We start from the raw sequence: 26564 nt of genomic DNA on the forward strand, positions 1-26564 counted from the left end.
TATGAAATGTCCCAGAATAAAGAGTTTGTCAGGGGAGCAACCACATGAGTATTTGGAGGCAGGGAGCCAGCAATGGAAATGCACACAGCCAAGTTTGTGAAAACGCTCTTCCTGCCTGATCATATATATTTCTAAAGATTTATTTATTTATGCATATAAGAACTGGGGTATAGACCAGAGGTACAGGAGGTGAGAGGATTCACCAGACAAGAGTGGGAAGCAGAACAGGTGGATCTACTGAAATACACTGCTGAGGGGAGCAGCAGGCGAGACAGGAGAGGTCTGCTGTGCCATGTGGGTAGCTCCCTGGCTGGAGATCAAACTTGTGCTGCAGTGGCTGGTGATAGCTTGATAGTGCTGAGACTTAACCCCTGCGCCACCAGGGAGGCCCCTGCCTGATTAATTTTAATGAGCCTTAAGTGACTATGGAGACTTTTAATGATGCCACCTTACTTCTGCTTAGTGCCAGGACAGTTTACCTATATTATGAAAAAGTGAAAAAAAATAGTCACGAACAGTGTTTGGTTTTACGGAATATCTACATCGGCCGCCCAAGCCAGCTTAGTTATACAGAAGCTTGCTAGTTTTAACAAGCAAAACACAAGCGGACCAGGTGCCTCTCTTATTGCTGCAGGTAAATTATGGCACCTTGTTTGGACACCAGCTGTGTGCTAACTCCTACAAGAACAAATAACACAAAACTGGAAATACTCCTAGCTTCCAGGAGTATTTGCAAGCTGGCTGGAACCGGCCTCTGGGGCTCACAGTTTCTCAGATGAGTTTTACCCGATGCAAATGAGAAGGGGCTGGCTTCAGCTCAAGCACCAGGATGTGCAGACAAAGCACTGACAAAATGGGTGTCTAGGTGTGAAAGCCACTGTCTTGATGAAGTGTTAGTAACAGGTGCCCATCCCATCTGAGCCCTACTCTGCCTCCTTTGACCCTTCCCTAGTGGGGCCTCCATTTAGCCCGTCCTCTATCCAGCAGAAATAAATGCAATCAACACACGGTGTCTAGTCCTGACAGATAGCCTGGGTAACTGCACCAGCAATTTGCAACATTTAGCAAGTGCAATTTGGACAAGAAAGGCAGTGGCCACAGAGGCCTCAAAACACAAAATTGTCCGTAGCGTGGCCAATTTGGTTGCAAAAAGTTTTTCTCTGGACAGGGCTTGAGTTTATGTCCTCAATTCAGTCCATAATAAAAAAAAATGCGAGATGTGACATGATAAGCTCAACCGCTGCTTCTCTCTGCCAAGTCTGACAAAATGGAAGGATTTTATTGGGAAAATGAAAAAAACCCACCTGAAGACGGCGAGGGTCAGAGACCAGAGCACGAGCGGCTTCCTCAGCTCAAACTTCGCCCGCTTGTTCATCAGGTGCCGACCACCGAAGATAAAGGCAGCATACAGCGCGGAAAACAGGAATGATTTCTTCCTGCGAACAGACAAAAAGCCCAAATCTTATGAGATGAAGACCTCCATGCAATTAATTTTTAGGCATTCGAAGTGTTTGCCTATTCATCATCTACTAACCACCTGCTATTATTCCAGCCCACCTCGCTGAGCACTGCAAATGCCATCTTGGGGACCTCCCAAGTGGCTGGAGCGCATGTTCCCAGCGTTTGCTGCCATGGAGCTTCCGAGGAAACTGCCTTTGACAGGTGAAGTTGTCCAGGCGGAACAACCGGTGTCAGGATAGAGGTGGTTTCTTTTGGGGTGCCCTAAAACTTTTTTCTTTTTTTTTTTTTCTTTTTTTCTTTTTTTCTTTTTATTTATTTATTTATTTTTTTTTTATAGAGGCATGTTTTTATTTATTTGTTTGTTTGTTTGTTTGTTTGTTCTGTTTACACATGCACTGGGTACAGTCAGAAGCGCGGGAGGGTGAGAGAATTCACCAGAGCTAGAGCGGGGAGCAGAGCAGGCAGAAGGACCGAAGGACACTGCTGAGGGGAGCAGCGGGCGGCAGGAGAGGTCTGCGCGCCATGTGGGACCCTCCTCCGGTGGCCGGGGAGCAGCCGGGGATCGAACCGGCGCCGCAGAGGCCGCAGGCAGCTTCGCAACCCAGCGCTCAACCGCTGCGCCACCGGGGAGGCCCAAAAAACTTTTTTCTTGATTGAAAAAAAATTGATTGGGCCTCAAGTATGAAGCTGTCCACAGCCACTGCAGCACCTGATTCGCCGGCTGCTCCCCTCAGCAGTGGATTTTAGTAAATCTGCCTGTTCTGCTCCCCACTCTGTCTCTGGTGAATCCTCTCACCCACTGCATCTCTGGCCTACACCCCAGCTCTTGTATGCATAAATAAATAAATCCTTAAAAAAAATTGATTCACCACACTACCTAGGTTTCCGGAGTGAAGTTTCACATTCGTAATTTCATACATCACAACCTGTCCGCGGCCCAACCTCCAGTACCATTTCATTCACCACGGACAAATTGCACCCTTCCAGCCCTCCCTCTCACCCCCTTTTTTCTATTTCCTCTGTTAACCACCAACTTTGTCAGGGTCCAAGTCGCAGAATTTCAACCACATAGACACTGAGGTACAAAAAGGAACATTTTCACTAAAAGGATTAATTTTATTTTTCAGAGTTCATTGGACAATTTAGATAGATGGATTTTTGAAATGATTCATCTTTATGGGAAGTAAAATATTTGGTGACTGTTAAGTCTTGGGCAAGAAAGTCATTTTAAAACTGAATCTCCCAAATAGGTTGATGACACTAACCGATGGTTTTGGAAAAATACCTGATGATTTAAAACACAAACATTAGGTGCCATGATGTGTCTAGGACAACTGAACTTACTACTTCAAGAAGTCTATAATGAGGAATCAAAATCTGGGATTGTTCCAGATTTACAACAACTAGAGAGATGTAACAATCAAATATAACAGGCAGAGCATTTCTGGATCCATATTTACATAAACCAATTGTAAAAAGACATATTTGTATAAAGCCAGAAAGTTGTCATAATTTTACAAGTTAATATTCATGGGTGAAATTATGTCTTGGATTTGCTTCAAAACACCCCCGGAAACAAATAAAAGTGAAACTATATTAAGGGTGGAGAAATGCAACGGGATGAAGAAATCTCGTTTGGGAGGATGGAGCATGGGGTCTCACATTCTCTCCACCTGGCGGTCAGGTCTGGGTGGTACTCGGTCAGAAGGCATGAACAATACAAACAGAGGCTGCACGGCCTTGGCTTGCTACTGTGCCAAGGTGTGCCAAGGTGCACTTCACCGACCTGGACATTAGCCAAAGGCTAGACGATCAAGACCATAGACTGTGACTCAATAGAAAGCAGGAGGCCTTGTAAGTAATTTGAGCACCTGAGCATGCTTCCTGGTCAAGCCATGTTCCTATTAAAACGAGACTTTAGGGCCTCGCTGGTGGCGCAAGGGTTTAAGCACCGCAATGTGAAGCAATCCACAGCCTCTGCAGCACGAGTTTAATCCCCGGCTGGCCAGGGAGCTACCCAGATGGCATGGCAGACCTCTCCTGTCTTGTCTGCTGCTCCCCTCAGCAGTGTATTTCAGTCAGTCTGCCTGTTCTGTTCCCCTCTTTGACTCTGGTGGATCCTCTCACGCCCCGCATCCCTGGCCTATACCCCAGCTCTTGTATGCAAAAATAAATAAATCTTTAAAAAAATAAAATGAGACTTTAGGGGCTTTCCTGGTTGCACAAGGGGTTAAGGTGCAGCACTATGAAGCCATCTGCACCTTAACCATTTCACTGCAGCATGAATTCCATCCCTGGCCATGGAGCAGCACAGAGCAGCAGACCTCTCCTGGGTCATCCGCTTCTCCCCTCAAAAGTGTATTTCAGTCAATCTACCTGTTCTGCTCCCCACTCTGTCTCTGGTGAATCCTCTCACCCACCCCCACATACCTCTGGCCTGTACCCCAATTCTTGTATGCATACATAAATAAATCTATAAAAATAAAATGGCACTCAACAAGATGAAATTTTTACAAAGTTTACAAGATAATTTCATGCAAGATGAAGTCATCCCCACTCAATTAGATGAAAAAGGATTGAAAGAAAGTTACAGGCAATGCAGAAAGCAAAATGCATTAACCCAAGGAACAGTATTTGTAAAATGCTTCTATTTTTTCCAAACTGCTGACTTGTGACTTAGGAGGCATCTTCTTGACACAACTAATGCTCATTTGTCAGTGAATGCAAGTGGGCTCCTTGGTGAACACCACCAAGAGTGCAAAATAAAATCAACTCAAAAATAAAGGTCAAATAAGGCACTTTCACTGAGCTTGGCAAAGATCTGGCACACAAAAGTGCTTAATAAATACGTGTTCTATAACCATGGTGGGAAAAATAATTGTGCGCCTGTATACGTGGGTGCTCAGAAGCACTGAGTATGAATGAAAACTCCGGTTTCCTCCTCTAGAATGAGAAAGTCTATTTCTATACTTCAAAGAGAGGTGGGAAAGTTTCCAGTTTCATGGGAACATTGAATCGCTCTCTGCATTGACACTGTAGAAGGGCTTATTAAAGAGAAGCAAAATTCTACCAAGTTAAATACAAAACAAGACAGACTTTCTAAATTACAAAGGTGACAATAACCTGTTTTATGGCTTAGGAAGTGATCCCTCTAGGTTGACAGTGTTAAAAATCTATGTCACTTGGGCCTCCCTGGTGGCGCAGCGGTTGAGCGCTGGGTTGCGAGGCTGCCTGCAGCCTCTGCAGCGCCGGTTTGATTCCCGGGCTGCTTCCGGGCCACCGGAGGAGGGTCCCACATGGCGCACAAACCTCTCCCGCCGCCCGCTGCTCCCCTCAGCAGTGTACTTCGGTCCTTCTGCCTGCTCTGCTCCCTGCTCTGGCTCTGGTGAATTCTCTCACCCTCCCGCGCTTCTGACTGTACCCAGTGCTTGTATAAATAAAAATAAATAAAAAAAAAAAAAAGTCTATGTCACCTAATCCTCCTGATCATCCTGCATAGGGACCTTTTAAAGCACTGTCTTCCTTTTTTGGTGAAGGATATAAACTTAGAGATTAAGTAGCCTAGATCTCCCTGCTCCACTGTGGGGCACTTTCGGGGCAGGGAGGCAATATGTGACATGTTACATGTGATGTGTGATATGTTACCTTACAGCATATAGGAATTCCTTTAGCCCTCCTACTGAATTGCAGGGTTATTGAGTAAACTGTGTGGTACACAGTGAAAAGATGAAGAGGAATAGCCACACCTTCATGTTTCAACCATCCTATCTCCTGGGCATGGAACACTCACGAACTGTATATCTATCTGTCTATATCTATCTAGAGATAGATATCATTGAAAACTTTCCCTTAGAATTACATTGACCAATTGCAATCATGAGCCAAGTTAAATGGACATCTTTATATGATCTTATTCTCGCCATTAAGGGATAAATGATACACATCAAAGAACCAAGAAAAGAATTAAAATCTTCCCTCTGCATTTCCCCCCTCTAATTCCTTCAGTTCTCAATGAACAATCCTGTCGCACTAACTTCCTTCAAGGACCATTCTTATTTCCTAGGTTTTCTCAAGATCTCTTTATAAACCTTCATTTCCATGTCAATCAACATAGAGACAGAATTCTGGAATTGCAAGGAGTCTTAGAGATGGAGCCCAATTTCCTTGTTCTACACAAGAGGGTATGGGGAAGGGGGTGCTGATGAGATTGGCTGTTCATGATCACACAGCCTCATTAAGCATGCCCAAATTGTCTTGACTGCAGTCAGGCAGGTAGGTAAACACAGACTAGTTGTCTCGGCTACATCTGGGTCACACACAATCCATCAATGAGAATGGGTTAAGATTAAATACCATAATAAAGTTTTTATTGCATACTATTAAACTTACTGTGGCAAAATTCAAATAACACTTTGCATTAGTTTAGATTCAACATGGGTTTCTTCTATAACAGGGAGTCATCTAAGGAAGTATTAACTCTTAACTCTTCTTCAAGTAATCAAAATGGCCCATTTATTGACTGTATAATGATTTTTCCATTTTATTTAGAAAGACCACACAAACCTTCAGCAAACCAAGCAATGTCAGTGGATTAAAACTGCTTTTCTCTCTGGCATCTATTTGGCAAAAGTTCAGTTCTAGTCACAATAAATAATGACTTGTTGCTCAGCCCATTTACTATTTAATGTGGATAGATGACTTCCTTAATGCTGCAATAGCAAACTAATAATACTTCATATTCTGGCAGGCCACCATCGCCGGGTATAAGGGTGACACCCCATTGTTTTATTACCAGAAAACTTGTCATTGCAGATGGTATGGTCTCTTCTTATTTGATACACCTTATATGTACATGTTCCAGCCCAATCCTTTCCTGGAGGTACTTAATAAATACTTTTCAGGATGGTGGTTCGTAGCTATAATTACAGGGTAACCACCCAAATAAAGATGAAATACAGATGTGCTTTGAGATGGGATGCTTATATTTATTTACCTCTGTCCCCCTTCCATTTCTGCCCTCAGTATGAATAAAATGGATATTAGTGCATCGTCAACAAAGAACAATAACAACATTATCTTTAGTGATGTGGGTTTTTCTACCATGCTATTCGTTCAGCACATTCTTTGGAGGTGTTTTTTGTATTCTCACCACAGTAGCTACTTATGATTCACATTTATTGTTCTACCCAGCAACACATCTCAAAGAGCAAGTATACATTCAAACGCTTTTTTTTCAAGCCCTGGGATTCCCCTGAGATCAGTACTTAGCTTTAGTCTCTTTAACATTCACATGAAGGTTTGTGCCAAGCTTTCTTGGACTCCTTCAAGAGCCAAAACAAGTTTATTTGAAAATGGCGAAACTTTCATGTGGGTAGCATTTCAACATGGGATAATTGCTCGTTATACTCAGGGAGATGCCCTGGGTTCCTTCATGTCCAAGTGACCTTGTTTTCTGGCTTCTGTGATGTGTCAGTTTCAAGGAGTTTTTGAAGTGAAAATTAAGCTATGAGGAAGAAGATCTAGAAACAGCTTCTGCCTTGACAAACATCTACCTGGCATGTAGAAAGTTCCAGATCCAAGAGTATGAAGCTGACACAAAAATGCCCACCTGTAAGGCCACATCTCTTTTAAGAGTTCTCCTTTAGTTGAATTGCAGAGTCAATTCTGAAAACAATAGAAGGTTCTGAAAGTAATTGTAAGGGAAAGACTGGAGAAAATAGCACGCTGATTTTTGCCACCATTCAGTGGGTGTCCATGGTGGTTAAGATTTGATTAAGCATATAAAGGAAGGCATTCTTGGGTGGGTTTTCTAATTAATGCTCTTGAATGTCCAGCCAGGTCTGGATTCTAGCCTTTTCTTTTCTTTTTTTTTTCTTTTTTATTTATATATGCATACAAGAGCTGGGTATAGGCCAGAGATGAGGGAGGGTGAGAGGATTCAGCAGAGACAGAGTGGGGAGTAGAACAGGCAGATTGACTGAAGTACACTGCTGAGGGGAGCAGCGGGGGACAGGAGAGGTCTGCTTCGCCATGTGGGTTGCTCCCTGGTGGGCCAGGGATCGAACTTGTGCTGCAGAGGCTGCAGATTGCTTCATAGTGTGGTGCTTAACAACTTGTGCCACCAAGGAGGCCCCTCTAGACCTTTCTTAAGACTTCAAGATACCAAGACTTCACCAAGGTATTTTTCTACGTTAAAAATAAGGGAATACGTTTTTCTACAACTATCACTGGAAATTAATTCTGTGCCCTGAAATTTTGACAGAGTAATCTGTGATAATGGAAATATATCCATACCTTTAAGATTGACCCATAAAGCTAAGGCTAAAGAAAAGGGTATTATTCTAATCTGTAAAGTTTAACCCAGGAAACCAAAGGTGTGATTTCTGAGTTTCTTTGAGTTGCCAACACCTCTTTCTTCTCATTCTGCTTTCCCCTCAGATGCTAATTTAAACATCACAGGTTCTCATTTTTATTTTTTATAGGAGAAAAAACCATTCTTCATTATACAGTTTTTCTATGGAAGAAGGGGGGCTCCCTCAAAGTGGGGTTGCATCTCGTGCAATGGATTTAATAGCGAGTTTCCATAACAGGCTTCCAGATCCCTTTCTGGGAAAGCACTACCCATTGGGATAGACTTGTCACAAAATGTTGCTTGCACGAATCGGCCAACATATTGTTTCACCCCCTTGTCACCTTTAAAAAAAAAACTTGATGAATTCTGTGTTCCTGCTAGTTTTCTTTTTGCAACTGGAAATAGGATCTTTGGGGGAAAAAATACTTCAAGATGTTACACACACAGGCAGACCTTAAAAACCTCCACCATTCTAATACTTAAATTGTCAAGGTTATCAATTAATTACTTTTGTTTCCTCACATGCTTTCACTTGCTGATGAAAAATGGTGACATCTGCCCATTAGAAATGTAATGAACTGTTATCGTTTTCATTCATTAGCTGGTTATTATGCTAGAGAATGAATAATAGATGAATCCCGATGTAGGAGTCAATTCCAATCTAGTTAAAAGACAGAAAAACAGTGTTTTTAGATGATGTTTGACTAAAAATTGTGAGACAGATTGTTGTCATGAGAAAATGCTCTGTGGGAGGAGGACTTTGAAGTGGACTCTTTAGGCTTTCCACGAATGGGCAGAGACAATTCGGAATTTGGCACAGGAAGGGCATAAGTATGGCATTCGGCTTTGGCTATGTGGGGAGGACCTGATGCTTTAATTTGGGGTGGCAAAGGGTCAGTGTGGAAAGGCAGCCTCAAGACAGATGGCTGGAGCTCGGCAATCTGTGTGGCAAAGGTGGGGTTGGTTGCAATATGTTGTGAGGTATGTATGTGGCCAGTAATTTGTTACTAATCATGAAAGTTAATTAAACTTCACAGAACTGAAATCTGTGGCTTACTTTTCTTTTCCTTCCTGCTTTTTAAATACATAATACATCTGCTCATGTTTATACCATTATGGGCCTTGGGTGAGAGAAAGAGAGAGAATTAGTGCTTGTGACCCCCCAGGAAGGCAGATGGAGAGCTACTGGTTGAAGCTGTGCAGACCAGACAAAGCCATTGAGCTGGGAGGGGGCAGAATTAAAAGCATATTTGGGAGCAACTTGGCATTAATTATCTGTAGTCTAGTGGTAGACACAGCCGAAGTCAGATCCTACATCTCTAAGTGGGGATATTCTGTGTCTTCCCCACACTTGGCTGCCAAGGGAAAGCAGCTGCAGAAGTTCATGTGTGTGAGCTGAAGGGACTTCTTTAGGGAACTGCTGAGCTTTCCAAAATCAGGTGGTGGGCCTCCCTGGTGGCACAGGAGTTAAGTCTCAGCACTATCACTGCTGAGGCCTGAGTTCCATTCCTGGCCAGGGAGCTGACCCATATGGCACAGCAGACCTCTCCTGTATCGCTTGCTGCTCCCCTCAGCAGTGTATTTCAGTCAGTCTGCCTGTTCTGCTCCCCACTCTGTCTCTGGTGAATCCTCTCACCCCCTTCCCCCATACCTCTGGCCTGTACCCCAGTTCTTGTATGTATAAATAAATAAAAAAAAAAAAGAAAAGAAATTATCATGTGGCACCACCTCTACACAATTTATTTAAGAATTAATATTCTGTTCCAAGAAAAGTATAGCAAACTGGTAGTGTAATGTTCATTCAGTAAAGCTGATGGTTGATTCAGTGTCCCAAGTTGTCATGTAGAGCAAATGTCCATTCTAATCCTAAATTATTGCATCTTAGAGATTCAAGAATATTTTTTGTTTTAAAAGACATGGTTTGACAAGACTGGTTAGGAGGAACCAATTTCAAGGTTAGAACCAAACATTTTAGTAGATCCTAAATCAAGGAGAGATTTAAGACTCCATTCTTTCTTTGACAAAGGCCATAGCTTATCTCCTTACAAAGAGACTAAAGCTTACCACCACCTCTGAATAAAAATTTAACCAAAAACGTATTAATGGCTTTATTAGACAAATCATCCACCTCAAAGCAAACTAATAATGAGCTCTCACTTGACAAAACAATGTAAATTTTCTGCTTTGAAAGCATTGTTCTCAATGCCCCCATCTTACTTCTTAGATGGTGTGACTGTCACCTCAAGTTAGAATTTCTAAGTAGTTATCTTATCTGATTATACCAGCCATGCTAACACATTAAACTCTGTGACCATTTAAAAAACAGGCAGTTCTCCATAGGAGAGGAAGCCTGTAGAACTCAGAAAGTGATTTCATTAGCAATTCAATCATTGTGCTAATTCCACTAAAGAAATGCCCTTTGTTCTAAGACATAGAAAGGTTTCATCTGAATTTTCTAGGAAGAGATGCTTCCTTAGTAAGGCTGTTTTGAAATATATTGCTAGTAATCATAATGGAAAGCATACTATAACTCTGAAATGGCCCCTAAGTAATTATAAACGTGAGTGATTCCCTGTCACCAGCTCAAAGCTTTACAACTTACAGTCTTAAAGTCTATTGTATAACATAAGTGAATTATTAGTGATTTTTCACCCCAAATAAGAAATTTTCTTGCAACAGAAATTGTCAAACTTGAGTCAAATTTGCAAAGTTAAGAAGAAATACTTGTCTAATCCACTCTACTGGCTTGCTAACCAAGAAATATAAAATAGAAATTCGGCGATATGAAATGTTAAAAATACATAAAAATAAAGAGTGAAATATGAAAGTCTGCCTTCTGCTTGTCATCATCCAGAAGAATCTGACTGTTCTGTAGATAATAGATTTATCCAAGAGCTGGAGATTAAAACCAGAAGTGAAAAACACACTATGAAAAGCTCATAATTATTCAGAAGACATGGAAACCGGATTTCAGGTTTACAAGATCAAGTCCACTTCAGACATAGAAATTTCCCCAGACTTAAATGACAGATACGCAGACAACTATGTAATCAGGCATAAACATACCCAGGTATGCAAGTACTTTATACTGAAGGGCTAAAATGATTCATTTCGGTTGCATTTTACTACCACCCTATATTTATAACGAGTTTTTGTTTATCCTAATTGCTTCCGACAAATGTACAACAGCTAGGAAATACTATCAAGGAAAAATTACATGTTTTGATGTCAACTGTGAGTGATTCAATAAACAGTTGTGAGGAACTGCTGGATAGAAATTTTGAAAGTATATTGGGAGAGCAATGAGAAAATATTCCTCAGATGCTATTTCTGGATAAGGGAGAAAACAGCCCAGCAGGGATGGAGATTATTTCATGGTATTGCTTGTGGATACCTTTTTGTTATTCAAATGAAATTTACATGAAAAATTAAACCTGAGTAAAAACTAGCAGTGACAAGGATATTTGACCAAGGTGGTGAAAATGACAGACATTTTTCATCCAAGAGATATCATCCGATTATCCAAGAAAGAACAAGCGATTGCATTTTGCTCCTGAAAATAATAATGTGCCAAGATCTTGAATAGGATACTCATGTTTTGCCTGAAAAGTTTGAATGTTCATTCAGTGACATAAGATGGACAGGAGCCAGGAGGAACCTGGTCTGTCTTAACTTTGCAAGCTGCTGTAACAAATTGCCACAAACTCAGTGGCTTGAAACAACATGCATCTATTCTCTTACAGTTCTGGAGGTCAGAGGTCTGAAGATGAGTCTGGGATTCCTGGCCTACCTTCCTTCTGGAGACTCTAGGGCAAATGTTTCCTGGCCGTTTCCAGCATCTGGAGTCTGCCTACATTCCTTAGCTGGTGGCCTCTTGCTCCCTCTTCAAATGCATTGACCCCCCCCCCCCCGTTTTCTCTGACCACTCTGGCTACTTCGATCATCACATCACATGCTTTGACTTGGGTCCCTCTTGGGCCTGTTCTCAAGGACCTAAACATGCCCCGAGGTGGATCCAGGACCACAGCCTGAAATTGAAATGGTTCTCCCATTTTAAGGACCCATGTGGTTTGATTGGGCCACCCCAAATATTCCAGAATCTTATCTCAAATTCCTTACCATAATCATACTTTCAAAGTCTTATACTATGTAAGGTGACGTATTCACAAATTCCAGGGACTAACACATGGACATCTTTGGGGGACAGTTATTCAGAGCACTGCATGGATAGATCTGAATAACATTAAGTTCAAATGCCATCTTTCTTCTGTAACACACAGAGGAATGCTTTAAAGGTGGCAAACCTTTCATCTCTGGTCTCGGTTTGCTTGCTCTAAAGCCAACTGCTTTCCTCCAACTCAACTGCATTTTTTAATCCGAGAAGCCGACAGTCACACGGTCCTGTGCTACCTAAGTCAGAACATGCTATCCTCAAGTCACTCAAAAACACAAACTCACAGAGACCAGTACTTGAGCTTCTGGTAGTAACATAGGACTTAGTACATGTTACAACAGAGTAGGCACCGAAGAGGAGACATTCTAGCAAAACAAACCAACTAACCCAGTGTATTAGCCCATATTAGTAAATATTCCACGGACCCTAACTGTCACAAGTTCTACATGACCATCTTATACTTTTTTTTCAATTAAACTTATTTATTTCCTCAAATCTTTGTTCATTTTTGTCCAGTATTTGAATTCTCATCTTGCACTCTTTTGCAATAGCCAGGACCGTGTGACTTTTGGCCATCATCAGATTCATCTTCCTGTTTCATACTTCACACTAACTGTTCAGTTGCTAACAGTGAGTCTTCATGTCAGCGTGTCCTGACAAATGCTAACTCCCTTTTCTCTGTAACACCTTCTTTTGGTTTCTGGAACAGCATTTTCTTTTATTTCATCTCCAACTTCACCACTGGCTCTTTTTTCATCTCCTTTGCTGGTTCCCAGATAGTAGGCTGTCTTTGTCTATATGGGTGGTTCTCCGTGGGGGTGAAGATGTTGCCCCCCAGAGAGTGTCTGCTGAGATACTTTTTTTGCTTTCACAGCTGGAAGGGTTTGTTGGCTGTTGGTCTCCAGGGTGGAGAGACCCTGGGGACTTTACAGGACAAAGTTCCACAGCAAAGAATCACCTGGCCCCACTGTTAATATCACCAAAGTTAGGAACCCCAGCAAGACAGAGAAATGTAAAGAAATAGACTAAGAAAAGAGAAACTGGGAAACCTAAGAGTGTTCAAATGTGCTACAGTCTCAGAAAACTGGTGAAACGGCTATGACGATGTTACTTATGCTTCATACTCTCAGGCTTAAACGAATTGCTGCGAATGAGTCCCAAGCACAGGGCAAATAGAGGAAGCGTCTCACTTCAGACCAGCAGTTCAATTTAAAGTGGAAAATAGGACCTCCCTGGTGGTGCAGGCATTAAATCTCAGCGCTATCAACAGCCGCACAAGTTTGATCCCCAGCCAGGGAGCTGACCTACATGGCACAGCAGATCTTTCCTGTCTTACCCTCTGCTCCCCACAGCAGTATATTTCCATCAATCCGACTTTTGTGCTCCCCACTCTGTCTCTGGTGAGTCTTCTCACCCACCCCCCTGCACCTCTGGCCTACACCCCAGCTCTTCAATGCATAAATAAAAATAAATCTTAAAAAAGAAAATGGAAAACAAGCAAAACAGCCAATTCAGTTCCACTTGCCCTTCAGTATTTTAGTTCCACATCTGCCTACAGTGACACCAGGGTCCAGCTGGCCTGGGAGCCAGAGGGGATGAACCAGCACATCTGTCATAATGTTTCCCTTGCCACAAAGGTCAGGCAGGGCCAGGCAGGACCTTATTTTACAACATCTCTCCAGGCAAGAGAAAGAAATTGAAGTGGACCAAGCCACTCCATCCCACCCCCATGCAGAACTCTCCTTGAAGTCAAATTCCAGTTACTTCTGCATCTCTTTACTAACCAGCCTTACAGTGTAAGGGAGTTCCCTGATAGTCCAGCCTGACTTAGCCCCATCGGACAATGCCATAAAAACATGCCAGACCATCAGAACTTACAGATCTTCCTGACCTTCTATGTTCTTACCCAATTTCTCAGAAATCATTAAATGACAATGATAACAATGAAGATTTCTGTAACATAAATTTTTTTTTTACAGTTACTAATAGGAACAGCTCTTCTTCAATTCTCAGGATTAGGTGTCATCATAGGATAAAAGATGCCAATGGTAATGAACAATCAATCACACTGTTTTCAAAATCTTTGAACATATACACATATATATGTATATGTATATATATACATACATACACACACACACTCTCACACATATATATTAGCTATGCTCAGGCCTCTGTGCTCCTATATTTCCACCATGTTTGGAAACATGTATTCTCCTCTGATTTGTGTCCTAAGCTGCTCTCCGCTGTGAACACATCATGGTTTCCACAGGGGCAACTCGTTTCCAAAGCCAGTTCAGGAAACTTTCATCTTCATATCTGTTAACATTCCCACAGAGATGTTCACTTGTCTCTGTTTTTCCCTTCATGTGCAGATTCAAAGCCAGGAAAAAAATGATAAAAGTCCTTCTTTGGGGGGCAGGATGTTTAACAGAAAAAGTTCAAGGTGTATCAAAAAGATGGAAATTAAGAACATAACTCCCATTTCCTCAGAGACTGGGATTTGATTTTATTTTTAAAAGTTTCTTACTACGACTAAGTTGAGAGGCAGGAATAATTTCTGTACTTCCATGTCAGGTCATTTCTGGGACATGACTAAGGTATAACTGTGATTAATCCAGTGAAGGTTCTGAGGAAAGATTCTCAAGACCACAACGCCCATTGCATCCTTTCCTTCAACCAGATAGCTCTGGGAGGAAGCTGAGATGATTAAGGAGAGAGAGTGTATATCCGACTCAAGGTTTCTTTGAAAGCCAGGTTCTGTTCCACAGGGCATTCCCCTGGGGGATGTGCATGCGCAGGGAACCCTCCTTTGCATGAGTCATGTGCAGCCACAGCTGCAGGCAGGCAGGAATCTCTCTGTTCAGTAAGCCCTTGCTGCTACTGTACTTCATTGTCAGGGCCGACTTATTAGACAATGAGATTTGAGAGTAAGAATATTCCCTGCTTAGCTGAGCTGACAAGGAAAGGTATCCCTCCAGAAGAAAATTCTGTCAAAAAAAGACTTGATCAGTAGTTTATTCAAGATGCAGCCTTTGTCCAAGATATTCTGGAATGTAGTTGAGAAAGTCCAGATGCTGAGATGCTGCAGCAACATTGGAAAGTGTTTACTGAACCATTGCAGGCTGCGGTTCTCCAAGTAATCTCTGCCACAGGAATTTACTACTCTGTTAGAGAAACAAAATCGAAGGCAGGCTTGGAATGCGCAACTGTGCATTGCTCCAGACTACCAGCATAGAAGGTGCTTAAATTTGGTCAAAGGATTCATAACTTTTTAAACAGAGCCCTTGTTGTACTGCAGGCAGTGTTCCTAGTATTCCAGTGGCTCACTGATGTGTCAAAGAACCCACCATCATTCCCTTTTGCAGACTAAGGAACAAGTTAAGTAGTTTATACAAGAAGATATAGCTTCTAAGTAAGATTGTTGGGATTGAAACTTGACAGCGGAGGGCCACACCTGTGCACTCAACCAACACAGTGATTTCTCATCTACAATGAGATGATCACTCAGACCATCCTCTCAAGAGTAGGGGTTTGTAGCATCACATTCCCCAACTTCCTCTCATACCCCATTGTTGCGACATTCAAAACTGTAAAAAAAAAAAAAAATCACATCTGAACCATTTCTTCCCCCAAGAAAGTGTGTAAGTTGTATTCATAAAGCTATTTATTTTATTAAAAAGAAATAAACTTGAAGATAAACTACAACACTGCCCTAACTTAAGAGATCAAACACTCCAGAGACTATTTCCCCCAAAGCCATCACATACTACCTGACTGTTTTTATATGCTGATGGTCCTAATCCCTGGATCACTATGGTGGAATGTGCTGGAAGACCTCTGCCATTACACAGGTTGTGTAATGCTACATCCTCCTACTTAGATTGACCCTGCAGTTGTAGCTGTCCAAAAGAACACACACTATTGCTATGCTTTTGAGTCTATACTGAAGATCGTTGAGAATATGTACAAGGTTACATATAAGGGAATGTAAGCATTAAATCACACAAAGGCAAGCACTTGATATTTTCTCACTAACTTGTTTGCTGAAATGTCAGTGTCATGAGGTGGGTTATGGGTTTTCTAAAAATTTGAACAGATTTGACATACTCTCTCAGACTATATCCAAAGGCTTTTACGGGACTCAAATAACTATGCCTGCCCTGGAATCGTTTCTTGTAACACTGTAGGCTATAGCTATACCCTGTTCTTGAAAACACACCACACCCTTGGCCCCAACTTGCCTTTGCACACACCATTCCCACGACTAGTACCAGACTTGGCTTACTTTGTGATCTCTGCGACGCTTTGAGCTCTTCCCTCTTATCACCACTGTGTCACATACCTTGATGGGTACTGACTGCAACCCTGGCCTCTCTGCATTTCATGCCCACGGCTTCAGGTCTGTAATTCTGAAGGGCACAAACTGAGCCTAACCCCGCTTTAAGTGCCCACAGCTTTATACACAGTGCTGGCTCTCCTGATACGTGAATGAACGATACAGTGGCTATTTTAAAAATCTTGCAACTTGGGGGCCTCCCCTGGTAGGACAGGTGGTTGAGCGCAGCGCTGTGAAGTTGTCCGCAGCCTCTGCAGCGTGGGTTCAATCCCGGCCAGCCGCCTGGAATCCCACATGGCGCGGCAAACCTCTCCTGTCTCGCCCGCTACTCCCCTCAGCAGTGTATTTTGTCAGTCTGCCTGTTCTGTTCCCCACTCTGTCTCTGGTGAATCCTCTCACCCTCCCACGCATCTGGCCTGTACCCCGGTTCTTGTATATATAAATAAATAAATAAATAGAAATCTTTAAAAAAAAAAATCTTTCAACTTGGGAGTACTTTAAGGGAAAAGAAAAAAAAAATCTATATCCAGGACCCTGAATAAGATAAACAATGCTCAGGTTATCTGTGAACCTTTGCTTGAAATGGCACTGATTCTAGGTCTAAACAGTACAAATGATATTTTATTATTTTTTCCTCAGGAGCGCAAAGACTCCTACAAATTAAACTGAATGTAATTCTATTGAATTGTTTAAAAACCTCTCTTTGAACTATGATGCTTCTGCTGAGGTGGACCTATCAATACCACTCAGGAATGTTAGAAAGCAATCCCAGTTTCTGCAGTTCTTGCTGGACAGGGACACGGTAATGCTTTCTCAACATTACTGTTGGCACCCAGTAAGCAAGAAGGGTTAGGAAGACAGAGAGCGAGCCTGGCACTGTGATAGCATTATCACATTTCCTCTTGGTAGCTACCCTTCCACAATCAATGGAATCTCTGTTCTTTCCTGATTCATTTCCAGACAGACTGTGTGAAGGGTCAAGCCTTATCTGAAATCAAAAGAATGCCAGCAACATCATACTTCTTTGATGATAAAGAAAACATGTTTGTTTGGATACAAATTATTATAATGAAAACCCCAAAGGTACTATTTGATGTCTATCAACAGGTAAGGAGGAGAGGGGTGGTACCTGATTCAGGTGAGGAGGCAGTGACTCATGTGTTCCTGGTGGGACGGTAAAATGATAGCTGTCTCGGAAAAACAATTTGTCAAGTATCAGTACTTTTAGTCCTGCAATTCCACTTTAAGGAAACTGTCTAAAGCAAACCATGCTCTTAAATATGGTAAAGACTAAATAATCACTATAGTACAAGAGTGAAAATGTAGCCCCAATCTCTAAGAGTCAGGATATACTACAGGTACAGTCAGTCAAAAGACTGTTCTACAGCAATTAAAGTTACATAAAATGTATATAAATTCTAGCTATGGGAGAAAAAAAAACATAATGTGGCATAATTAAAAATGGGGAGAAGAAATACCTCCCACCCTAAATTATAGCCATTTTTAGCAGGTGGCAAGATTGTGCAAGCTCCTTTTTTTTTTTTTTTGCAAGCTCCCATTAGTTTAATGCTACAAACTGAAGGTTTTTTATATCATCAAATTAAACTTTAAAATGTTTTTATTTTTTAAAAGTACAAAATGGTAACCACACCAGGCATTTTGGTGGCAGTTGAGTGAAAACTTCCACAAATTCTGCTTCTGTCTTATTGGTTTTTTAAAATATGTATTTATTTATGCATACAAGAATTGGGGTGTAGGCCAGAGGTACGGGGGCAGGGGCGGGAATGAAAGGATTCACCAGAGACAGAATGGGGAGCAGAACATGTAGATCTACTGAAATACACTGCTGAGGGGAGCAGCGGGGAGACAGGAGGGGACTGCTGTGCCCTACGGGTCAGCTCCCTGACTGGGGATCGAACTCATGTTGCAGAGGCTGGCAATAGCTTGATAGTGCTGTGTCTTTAACCCCTGCACCACCAGGGAGGCCCCTGCTTCTGTCTTATTATAAGATGCATCATTGTACCTACTGGAAACACAAATAGCTGAGTCTCAGTCGGGATTGTCATAGTGGGCTCTGTGATCTTGAGTAACGTTAGTTCACATTTTTATCTGCCTCAGGGTACTGGGAACACCTGGTTCTTAGGCTGTTGTAAACCATCAAAATACTGAACCTGGCAGCACTGACAGATAAGAGGGACTCAATTCAGGCTACTGGCTGCTATTGCTTATGTCAGAGCCAAACCAAAGAGATTTACTAGAATCCAAATGCAAAAATCAGGCTGCGTGGGTTTTTTTTTTTTTTTTAATAGAGGCATGTTTTTTATTTATTTATTTATTTGTTTGTTTGTTTTCGTTTTATACATGCACTGGGTACAGTCAGAAGCGCGGGAGGGTGAGAGAATTCACCAGAGCCAGAGCGGGGAGCAGAGCAGGCAGAAGGACCGAAGGACACTGCTGAGGGGAGCAGCGGGCGGCAGGAGAGGTCTGCGCGCCATGTGGGACCCTCCTCCGGTGGCCGGGGAGCAGCCGGGGATCGAACCGGCGCTGCAGAGGCCGCGGGCAGCTTCGCAACCCAGCGCTCAACCGCTGCGCCACCGGGGAGGCCCTCTGCGTGGGTTTTTTATGGCCAAAGGTATTTCAAGTCTTGCTTGATCACTGTAAAGGTATATATGATATGAGAACTCCTGTGAATTTGATATTAGCCTTTCGGGAATACTTCAAAAAGCAATCCTGAGCAAAACAGCACAATCCAAATTTGTAAGGAAACAAGAACTTCTATGAAAACAAGTCATTGAGACAGATATCTCAGTTTGAAGGTATACAGAAGGAATATTGTGAAACAATGATTTGAACTCCTTATTCTTATAAATATTCCTAGACAGGAAGATGGACACAGGTTTCTTAGGGTTTCTTAGATGGCAAGTCATTCTAGAACTGAGCTAAAAAAATGCTGATTCACTTAAAAGCACTATGTTTAGGAACAGTAACAATTGAAAATAGATATGCACATGTCTTCTACATGAGGTGTTTCTGAAACACCTAAAACAAAAATGCTATGGGTGAATGAATACATTTTCATCTGATCTACTTACAGTTATTTAAGTACTAGTGTTGCAGTAAAGAATGGAAATTAAGTCCAAGCACTTGGCTGCCTCCTGCTGCAGCTAAAGTTCAAGGAATGCTGTGACATTAATGTTGTACACTTCTTTTCATGACTTAAGTGTTTTACAGTCAAACACCTTTACTGCAGCAAATGGGAGCTGAGATCATATGGCCATGCAGCCTCCTAGGAGGAGAACACACTGTATTGTGAGCTCGATGCTCTGCCTTGGGGGTAAAAGACAAACCAGGACACAAGGTAAAAGACTGATCTAACCCAGACATTCTGGTGGGAAGGACGGGGCACTCTGACTACGCCGAATCAGCTACTGGCCAAGCATCTGCCTTCGACCCCACACTCCAGGTACAGTGACCCATCCAATCATGAGCAAATCTACCAGCCGTGAGCGGGCAGGCACAAGAACTTTCTCCTGGGGGCTGACAACAGCTGGTCTTCCAAGGGAATCTATGCACAAGTCAAGAGGGGCTGAAATTGTGAAGCTTATCAGTATCTTTATCTCGCTCCTATTGGCTGCTAAAGACAGAGATAATGTGGTAGCTAGGGCTAAATCCAGCCTTTTCAGTCACACTGGATGCTCCACTCACCCAAACTGTCAAGGGACAGAAACCTGAGAGGCAGTTCTCAGGATGAAGTAGCCTCAATGGGGGCAACACAATCCCAATAGCTAATATCTATTTTTGCTTAAAAAAATGGTGTTGAATCATCACTGACTTACAATACTCTGTAAGTTTCAGGGTACAGCTTCACACCTTTGTGTGGGCATGACTCAGCTCATCCAGCAAAATTCCAGTGCCCTCCCCACAATTAAATTGACCAACCCTCTACTCTTCTTTCCCACTGCTCCCCAAACACCATATTTTTGCAGGGATTTGTTAGTTCATTTGCTTCGGTTATTTACATTCCACATAGGAGAGAAACCATCCAGTAATCCTTTCTCCTTCTGATTTATTTCCCTTAGCATAATCACCTCAAGTTCTATCCATGTTGCAAAAAGGAAGATTTCATCTTTTTATATAGCTGAATAGTATTCCATTTAACATATAGACACCACGACTTTTATCCAATCATCTGTAGGTGGGTGTTTAGTTTAGTTTCCTGTCTTGGCTATTGTGAATAATGATATTTGTGATAATAATAATGATACTGTGAATGAAAGATATTTTAAAAGCAAGTATCTTTTCAAACTAGTGTTGTGTTAGTCTTCCTCACCTCTATTTTCTGAGGAGTGTCATTATGAGGAATGTCAGTCTGCAAAATTCTCATTCAAGGGGCCTTCCTGGTGGCACAAGGGGTTGGGTCTCAGCACTATGAAGCTGTCGGCAACCCGTACAGCACAAATTCGATCCCTGGCCAGGGAGATGACCCACATGGCGCAGCAGACCTCTCCTATCTCCCTGCTGCTCCCTTCAGCAGTGTATTTCAGTACATCTGACTGTTCTGCTCCCCACTCTGTCTCTGGTGAATCCCCTCCTTCTTCCTCCCCCCTGCACCTCTGGCCTGTACCCCAGTTCCTGTATACATAAATCAATAAATCTTTAAAAAATAAATAAGGGCCTCCCCGGTGGCGCAGCGGTTGAGCGCAGGGTTGCGAAGCTGCCCGCAGCCTCTGCGGCGCCGGTTCGATCCCCGGCTGCTCCCCGGCCACCGGAGGAGGGTCCCACATGGGCGCAGACCTCTCCTGCCGCCCGCTGCTCCCCTCAGCAGTGTACTTCGGTCCTTCTGCCTGTTCTGCTCCCCTCTCTGGCTCTGGTGAATTCTCTCACCCTCCCGCACTGCTGACTGTACCCAGTGCTTGTATAAACAAAACAAGCAAACAAACAAACAAACAAACAAACAAATAAATAAATAAAACATGCCTCTATAAAAAAATTTAAAAAATAAATAAAATTATCATTCAAGACATGGCACATATGCAACAATAAGAAAAGTCAGTCTTACCAACAGGACATGGACATTATGGCCAAGAATTTTTTTTTTTTAAGATTTATTTTTATTTATTTATACAAGCCCTGGGTACAGTCAGAAGCGCGGGAGGGCGAGAGAATTCACCAGAGCCAGAGCGGGGAGCAGAGCAGGTAGAAGGACCGAAGTACACTGCTGAGGGGAGCAGCGGGCGGCAGGAGAGGTCTGTGCTCCATGTGGGACCCTCCTCCGGTGGCCGGGGAGCAGCCAGGGATCGAACCGGTGCTGCAGAGGCTGCGGGCAGCTTCGCAACCCAGCGGTCATCCGCTGCGCCACCGGGGAGGCCCATGGCCAAGAATTCTTATCTATAACTCACGATGATGCAACAAGAGCTGGGGCTTTACCTAAATGACACCAAAATTATTTTAGTCCATTAAATAGATGAATTTAGTGGTGGTGGGGCATAACTTGACTGAGTTCAACAATTTTGTCGTGTAGTCACTGAAATTTACATGCTAGGTGTTCATTGCAAATGTCAGTTTTGAGTTTCCACAGCTGCCCCAAAGAAGAAAGGTTGTGTGTTTTGACAGCAAAATAACTACATAGGAAAATACATTTTTCTCTTCCTTTCCACCCCAGTTGAGCCTCCTGATTATGCATTCAGGAGCTATTCATTTAGCAGACTGTGCGCCAAGCCCAGTTGCCATCTCTGGAAATGTATCTGCCAACGAGGCAGACAAGAACACCTGCTCTCACGGAGAAAATCAGTCTGCAGACTAAAAAAAAAAAATAACAGCATAAAAAATAACACGGTCAGTTAGAAGATTACAAATACTCTGGAAAGAATAAAAAGCAAAGTTTTGTAAGGGGGCTTAGGAGGTAGGAACTGATCATAGCTGCCAACAGAGTGGCCAGCTAGGTAGGCTCATAGAGATGGTGGATTTGACCAAGAAATTTGAATTGAGGGAGTGGATTGCTCTGGGAAAGGCTGCAAGAGTTACAGAATTAACGAGGGCAAGCACAAATTCACCAGATACTGCCAATTTTGTCTTTAGAAATTTCAACCTACTAAGATCCTGTTGAGCAGTATGTGTAAGTTTGTATCAGAGCAATCATTGTTTCTTTTTTATTTTATTTTTTCTTTCTTTTTAAAAAAATATTTATTTTATTTATTTATGCATACAAGAGCTGGGGTGTAGGCCAGACGTGTGTGTTGGAGGTTGCGATGAGAGGATTCACCAGAGACAGAGTTGGGAGCAGACCAAGCAATTCTACTGAAATACACTGCTAAGGGGAGCAGCGGGCGAGACAGGAGAGGTCGGCTTCACCATTTGAGTTAGTTCCCTGGCTGGGGATCAAACTCTAGCTTCATAGTGCCGAGATTTAAACCCTTTCGCCACTAGGAAGGCCCAATCATTCTCTTTCTTTCAGTAACTATCATAGCCACACATGTTTGCAGAGTCCTAAATAACATTCAGGACCACAAGCATAAAGATATCTCAACTATGGTAAAGAAAGTTTACTCATTTGTATAAGTAACTGAAACCTTGTTTAGAGGATAAGTATTATTATCCATCTGTGCTTCAAGAAATCCCAGCACTTTTGGGATTGTGATACCACCTCTTGTCAATTAAGTTAGTCCATCGGCAGAAGATTATGAAGTACTACAGTAGAATCTAGAATTAAGACAGATCTCAAGTACCTTGCCACTAGAGATCAATTCATCTAATCTTTCCTCCTAAAGAAGGCATGTATTCTTCTTTCAGGTTTTTTCTTGCACACCCAAATCTGAATATACAAACACAAACTCTTATTCCCCATCTAGAGACAGAATTCGATTTTCTATAAGCACATTAATTCTGCTTCACCGACAATGTAGCTTTAGGACATCGTTGTCCAATAAAAGGGAGGGGGATAATAGTGGTGATGAATAATAATCCCTGCCAGGGACAGGGAAATAGGTTTTCATACTTCTTCTTGAGTCAGGAGGGGACTGCGGGATACGAAAGTTACTATTTAATATATATTTCTGTAAATGTACATAGGAAGAAGCAAAGCCTAATGGTACCATGGAAATTAGAACTTTCAGGGAAAAAGCGAATAAAAATGACTAAAGCGTGATTTTTAAACTAACAAAAGAACAAATCTCATTTTTTGGGGGGGGGGAGGTGGGGACACAAAATAGCAACTACTTCTGTAAGAAAAAAAAAAAATTACACCTTTCACTCCAGGACTTAAATGAGCTGAGGTAATGTTTTCAATTTTCAATCAAATAATAACACTACAGGCACTATACGATGACCCTAATTTTAGGGAGTCATCATAAAAAAGAAACACAAATACTTCAAAGATATAATATGCTTTTTTTGCAATTGACTTACTACTTTAAAAAAACGAAACTCTACATTTCCCTAGTTCATCCTTTCCAAAGTTCACAAAAAAGATCTTTACATCCTTACAAAACACAGAAGAGAGGTGAAAACCGGATCTTTATAAAAATGAATTTCCTTGATTCCTTATTTAAGAGAGACAGCCAGATGGTTGGTTTATGGGTAATTTTTATTGTTTTACTTGTATTTATGCAATTGATAGATTTTTAAATTTATGATTTTTAAAATAGCCAGTAAACACAATATAAGTTTTTGTCTGAGTAACAGAAGAGAGTGATTGGGAGTGAGAATCAGAGATTGAGAAACATGACAGTCTTAAAACATGTCAGATCCTACTATGAGTGGGGGCAGGGAGCAGGAGGGTGAACAGTGGAAAAACATAACTCCATTTTGCGTCCTTGGTGGCTGTGGAGGCGCCTGTGGTGGTGTTGGGAGATTAGGAGATTAGGAGATGAGGTAGGGGTTGAGAACACCCTAACTTCTCACTGGGACAATGTTAGAGAATGGCATGTTTCTGGTCCTCTGACATCCCCTCATTCACAACAATAGCTAAGCATTTTCACCAGCTTATCTGAAGTATTTCTCAACCTGGTCCACCAACTGGCAGTAACAGAAACTACTGGGTGTTCATTAAGGAGGCAGATTCGCTCTCTCAGACCTTCCTAATCTGGAAGAGGTTGTGGCTGAATATTTGCACCCCCTTCACAATTGAGGTTGAAATCCCTCTAACTTGGAAGGTGATGGTGTTAGGAGGTGGAGATTGTGAGAGTGATACTTCCTGTGGGTGGAGCCCTCTGGAATGGAATTGGTACCTCATAAAAGGAGTCCAAGAAAGCTCCGCGAGAGGTTAGAGGGGAAAGGCCGCCATCTGGGGAGCTTCCCTCCCAGACACGGCATCCACCAGCATCTGCATCTTGGACTTCCCAGTCTCTGGAACTGTAAGAAATATTTCTATTCCTTAAGCACTCAGGCTGTGGTTATTTTATTATAGCACTCCTAGCAGAGTAAGTAAGTACTTAAGTAAGAGTAAGTCTGTACTTAAACATGGCTCTTGGGAGACAAGCAGACTTGAGCTCGATCTCCTTCAAGATCACACAACTACAATGCGCATTAAAACCAATCACATCTTATAATCAAATAAATGTTGAGTAGCATATGAGTAGCATATATTTACCCCCCAAATCGGTGAATTACAACTAACAGCTTTGAGAGAGGAAAGCTAAAGACAGGGAAAGGGATCAACAGTCTCTTCCAGACATGAGTTAGTTGCTCAACACCATTTCACTCAAAAGTGGACCATAAACAGGGCCATCTGGGTTTGTGTCAATCCAATACAGTGTGTTTGCACAACGAGGAAGTTGCCTAATGACAGATTTCTCAGAGCATATCCCTGTCATTAAGTGATGTGTGGCTGTAATCTGTCTTAACAGATTGAGGACATAGGCATGGTTGGTTGCCTCAGACCCGAGACCATGAGAAGGGACGCCCATGTCTAGGAAGCGTCTCATTGATGTGAGAATTTAACAAAAACATTCAATTGCCCCTTTAAACAGAAAACTGAAACATTCCTAATAAGTCATAAGCTGGCTCGGGTGAAAGTAAAATTTTCCAGGAACTACTTCGAGGGCGGTAACTTGGTCTACTATCAGATCAAACATATCCTATTTACCTGTTAATAAAACTTTGCGCAGTCTTTGGGCTTATGGTACAAAATTTTGCCAATTTAGCATTACTAAGAGCTTATCTGGGCTGAAAGCAATGAGAGTTCCGATTGTAATCATGACTCATGTTGTTCATTCCACAAATATTTACTGAATTCCAAGTATGTGCAAGACATTGAGGAGTTAACAAAGCAGATACATTCCCTACCCCCCTGGGGTCTTTATGGTCTTTTGGGGGGTAATAAACAAGTATATGGAAAATTGGGGGGATGGATCAATAAGGATGTACTCCCAGTAAAAAGGATATTGCTAACCCAGATTTAGGTAGAATGAATAGGTGAATGGGAACAAGATGGGCAAGAGAGAAATTCCGTTCAAACAAATAGTATAATCACAGAGTGCTTGACCCTCTTCAAGCCCAAGAGTGTGTTGGAGAGTCTTGAGCTGGAAACAAGAGCACAAGGGCTTTTATAAACCATGTTAAAAAGTTTACTTTAACTCCTATCAGAATGGGAAGTTGCTGAAGACTTAAACTGAAGTTGACATGTTTTTATTTATGGCACATTAAATAAAAGTTGGCTCATTAGACACTTTTTGGGGGGTGGGTGGCGGGAGGGGAAGGATTGGGGTCAGAATGGGGCGTTTGCAATTGTATGGGGGAATATAAAAATAAAATTTAATATTAAAAAAAAAGTTGGCTCATTAAATAAAATCTGAGAGCTGAAATAAGCCTTGCATAAGCAAGGGGTACAGGTGTTAGATATGGATAAGCCAGCCCCTGGCCATGTGGTTCCCCAGAGCTACACTCTCCGGGGGAGTATTGCACAGCAGTTGGTCACATACGGCCAAATGTTCAATGCATGGGTGGTGTATGAGGCTTGTTAAGAGCCTTGTGCAAATGATTTCACTTCAGCGTAGCTCACAGAGCAAATAATATTTCCTCATTTGTTTTGATGCTTATCATGTCTTTACACTTCATTAAAAATTCATGTTGTCTCCCATCACGTGTCAACTCCCAGTAAGCAACCAGTTAGTTTCAGGGTTAAGAAAATATTCATCCATGTTCCAGACCAACAAGACAGAACTTGTCAAAGAAAGTTCTCAGCTCATGTGAAACATGTTCTTGCAGATCCAAGAAAGGCTGTTGTGATCAGGATAAATAAG

At 42.1% G+C, this 26564-nt stretch overlaps 1 protein-coding gene across 1 annotated transcript in view; it reads right to left on the reverse strand.

The window, feature by feature from the left end:
- ELOVL6 (ELOVL fatty acid elongase 6) overlaps positions 1-26564 on the reverse strand; it is a gene marked incomplete at its 5' end in the record, with an annotated part of 108029 nt that overhangs the window by 33313 nt on the left and 48152 nt on the right. Inside the window, one exon of the mRNA XM_084252182.1 lies at positions 1305-1436. Within this exon, the coding sequence (XP_084108308.1) occupies positions 1305-1436 (132 nt within the window). The remainder of the gene's footprint in view (positions 1-1304; positions 1437-26564) is intronic.

This window comes from Talpa europaea, assembly GCF_964194135.1.
Source record: "Talpa europaea genome assembly, chromosome: 13".
In the NCBI taxonomy this organism is placed as follows: domain Eukaryota; kingdom Metazoa; phylum Chordata; class Mammalia; order Eulipotyphla; family Talpidae; genus Talpa; species Talpa europaea.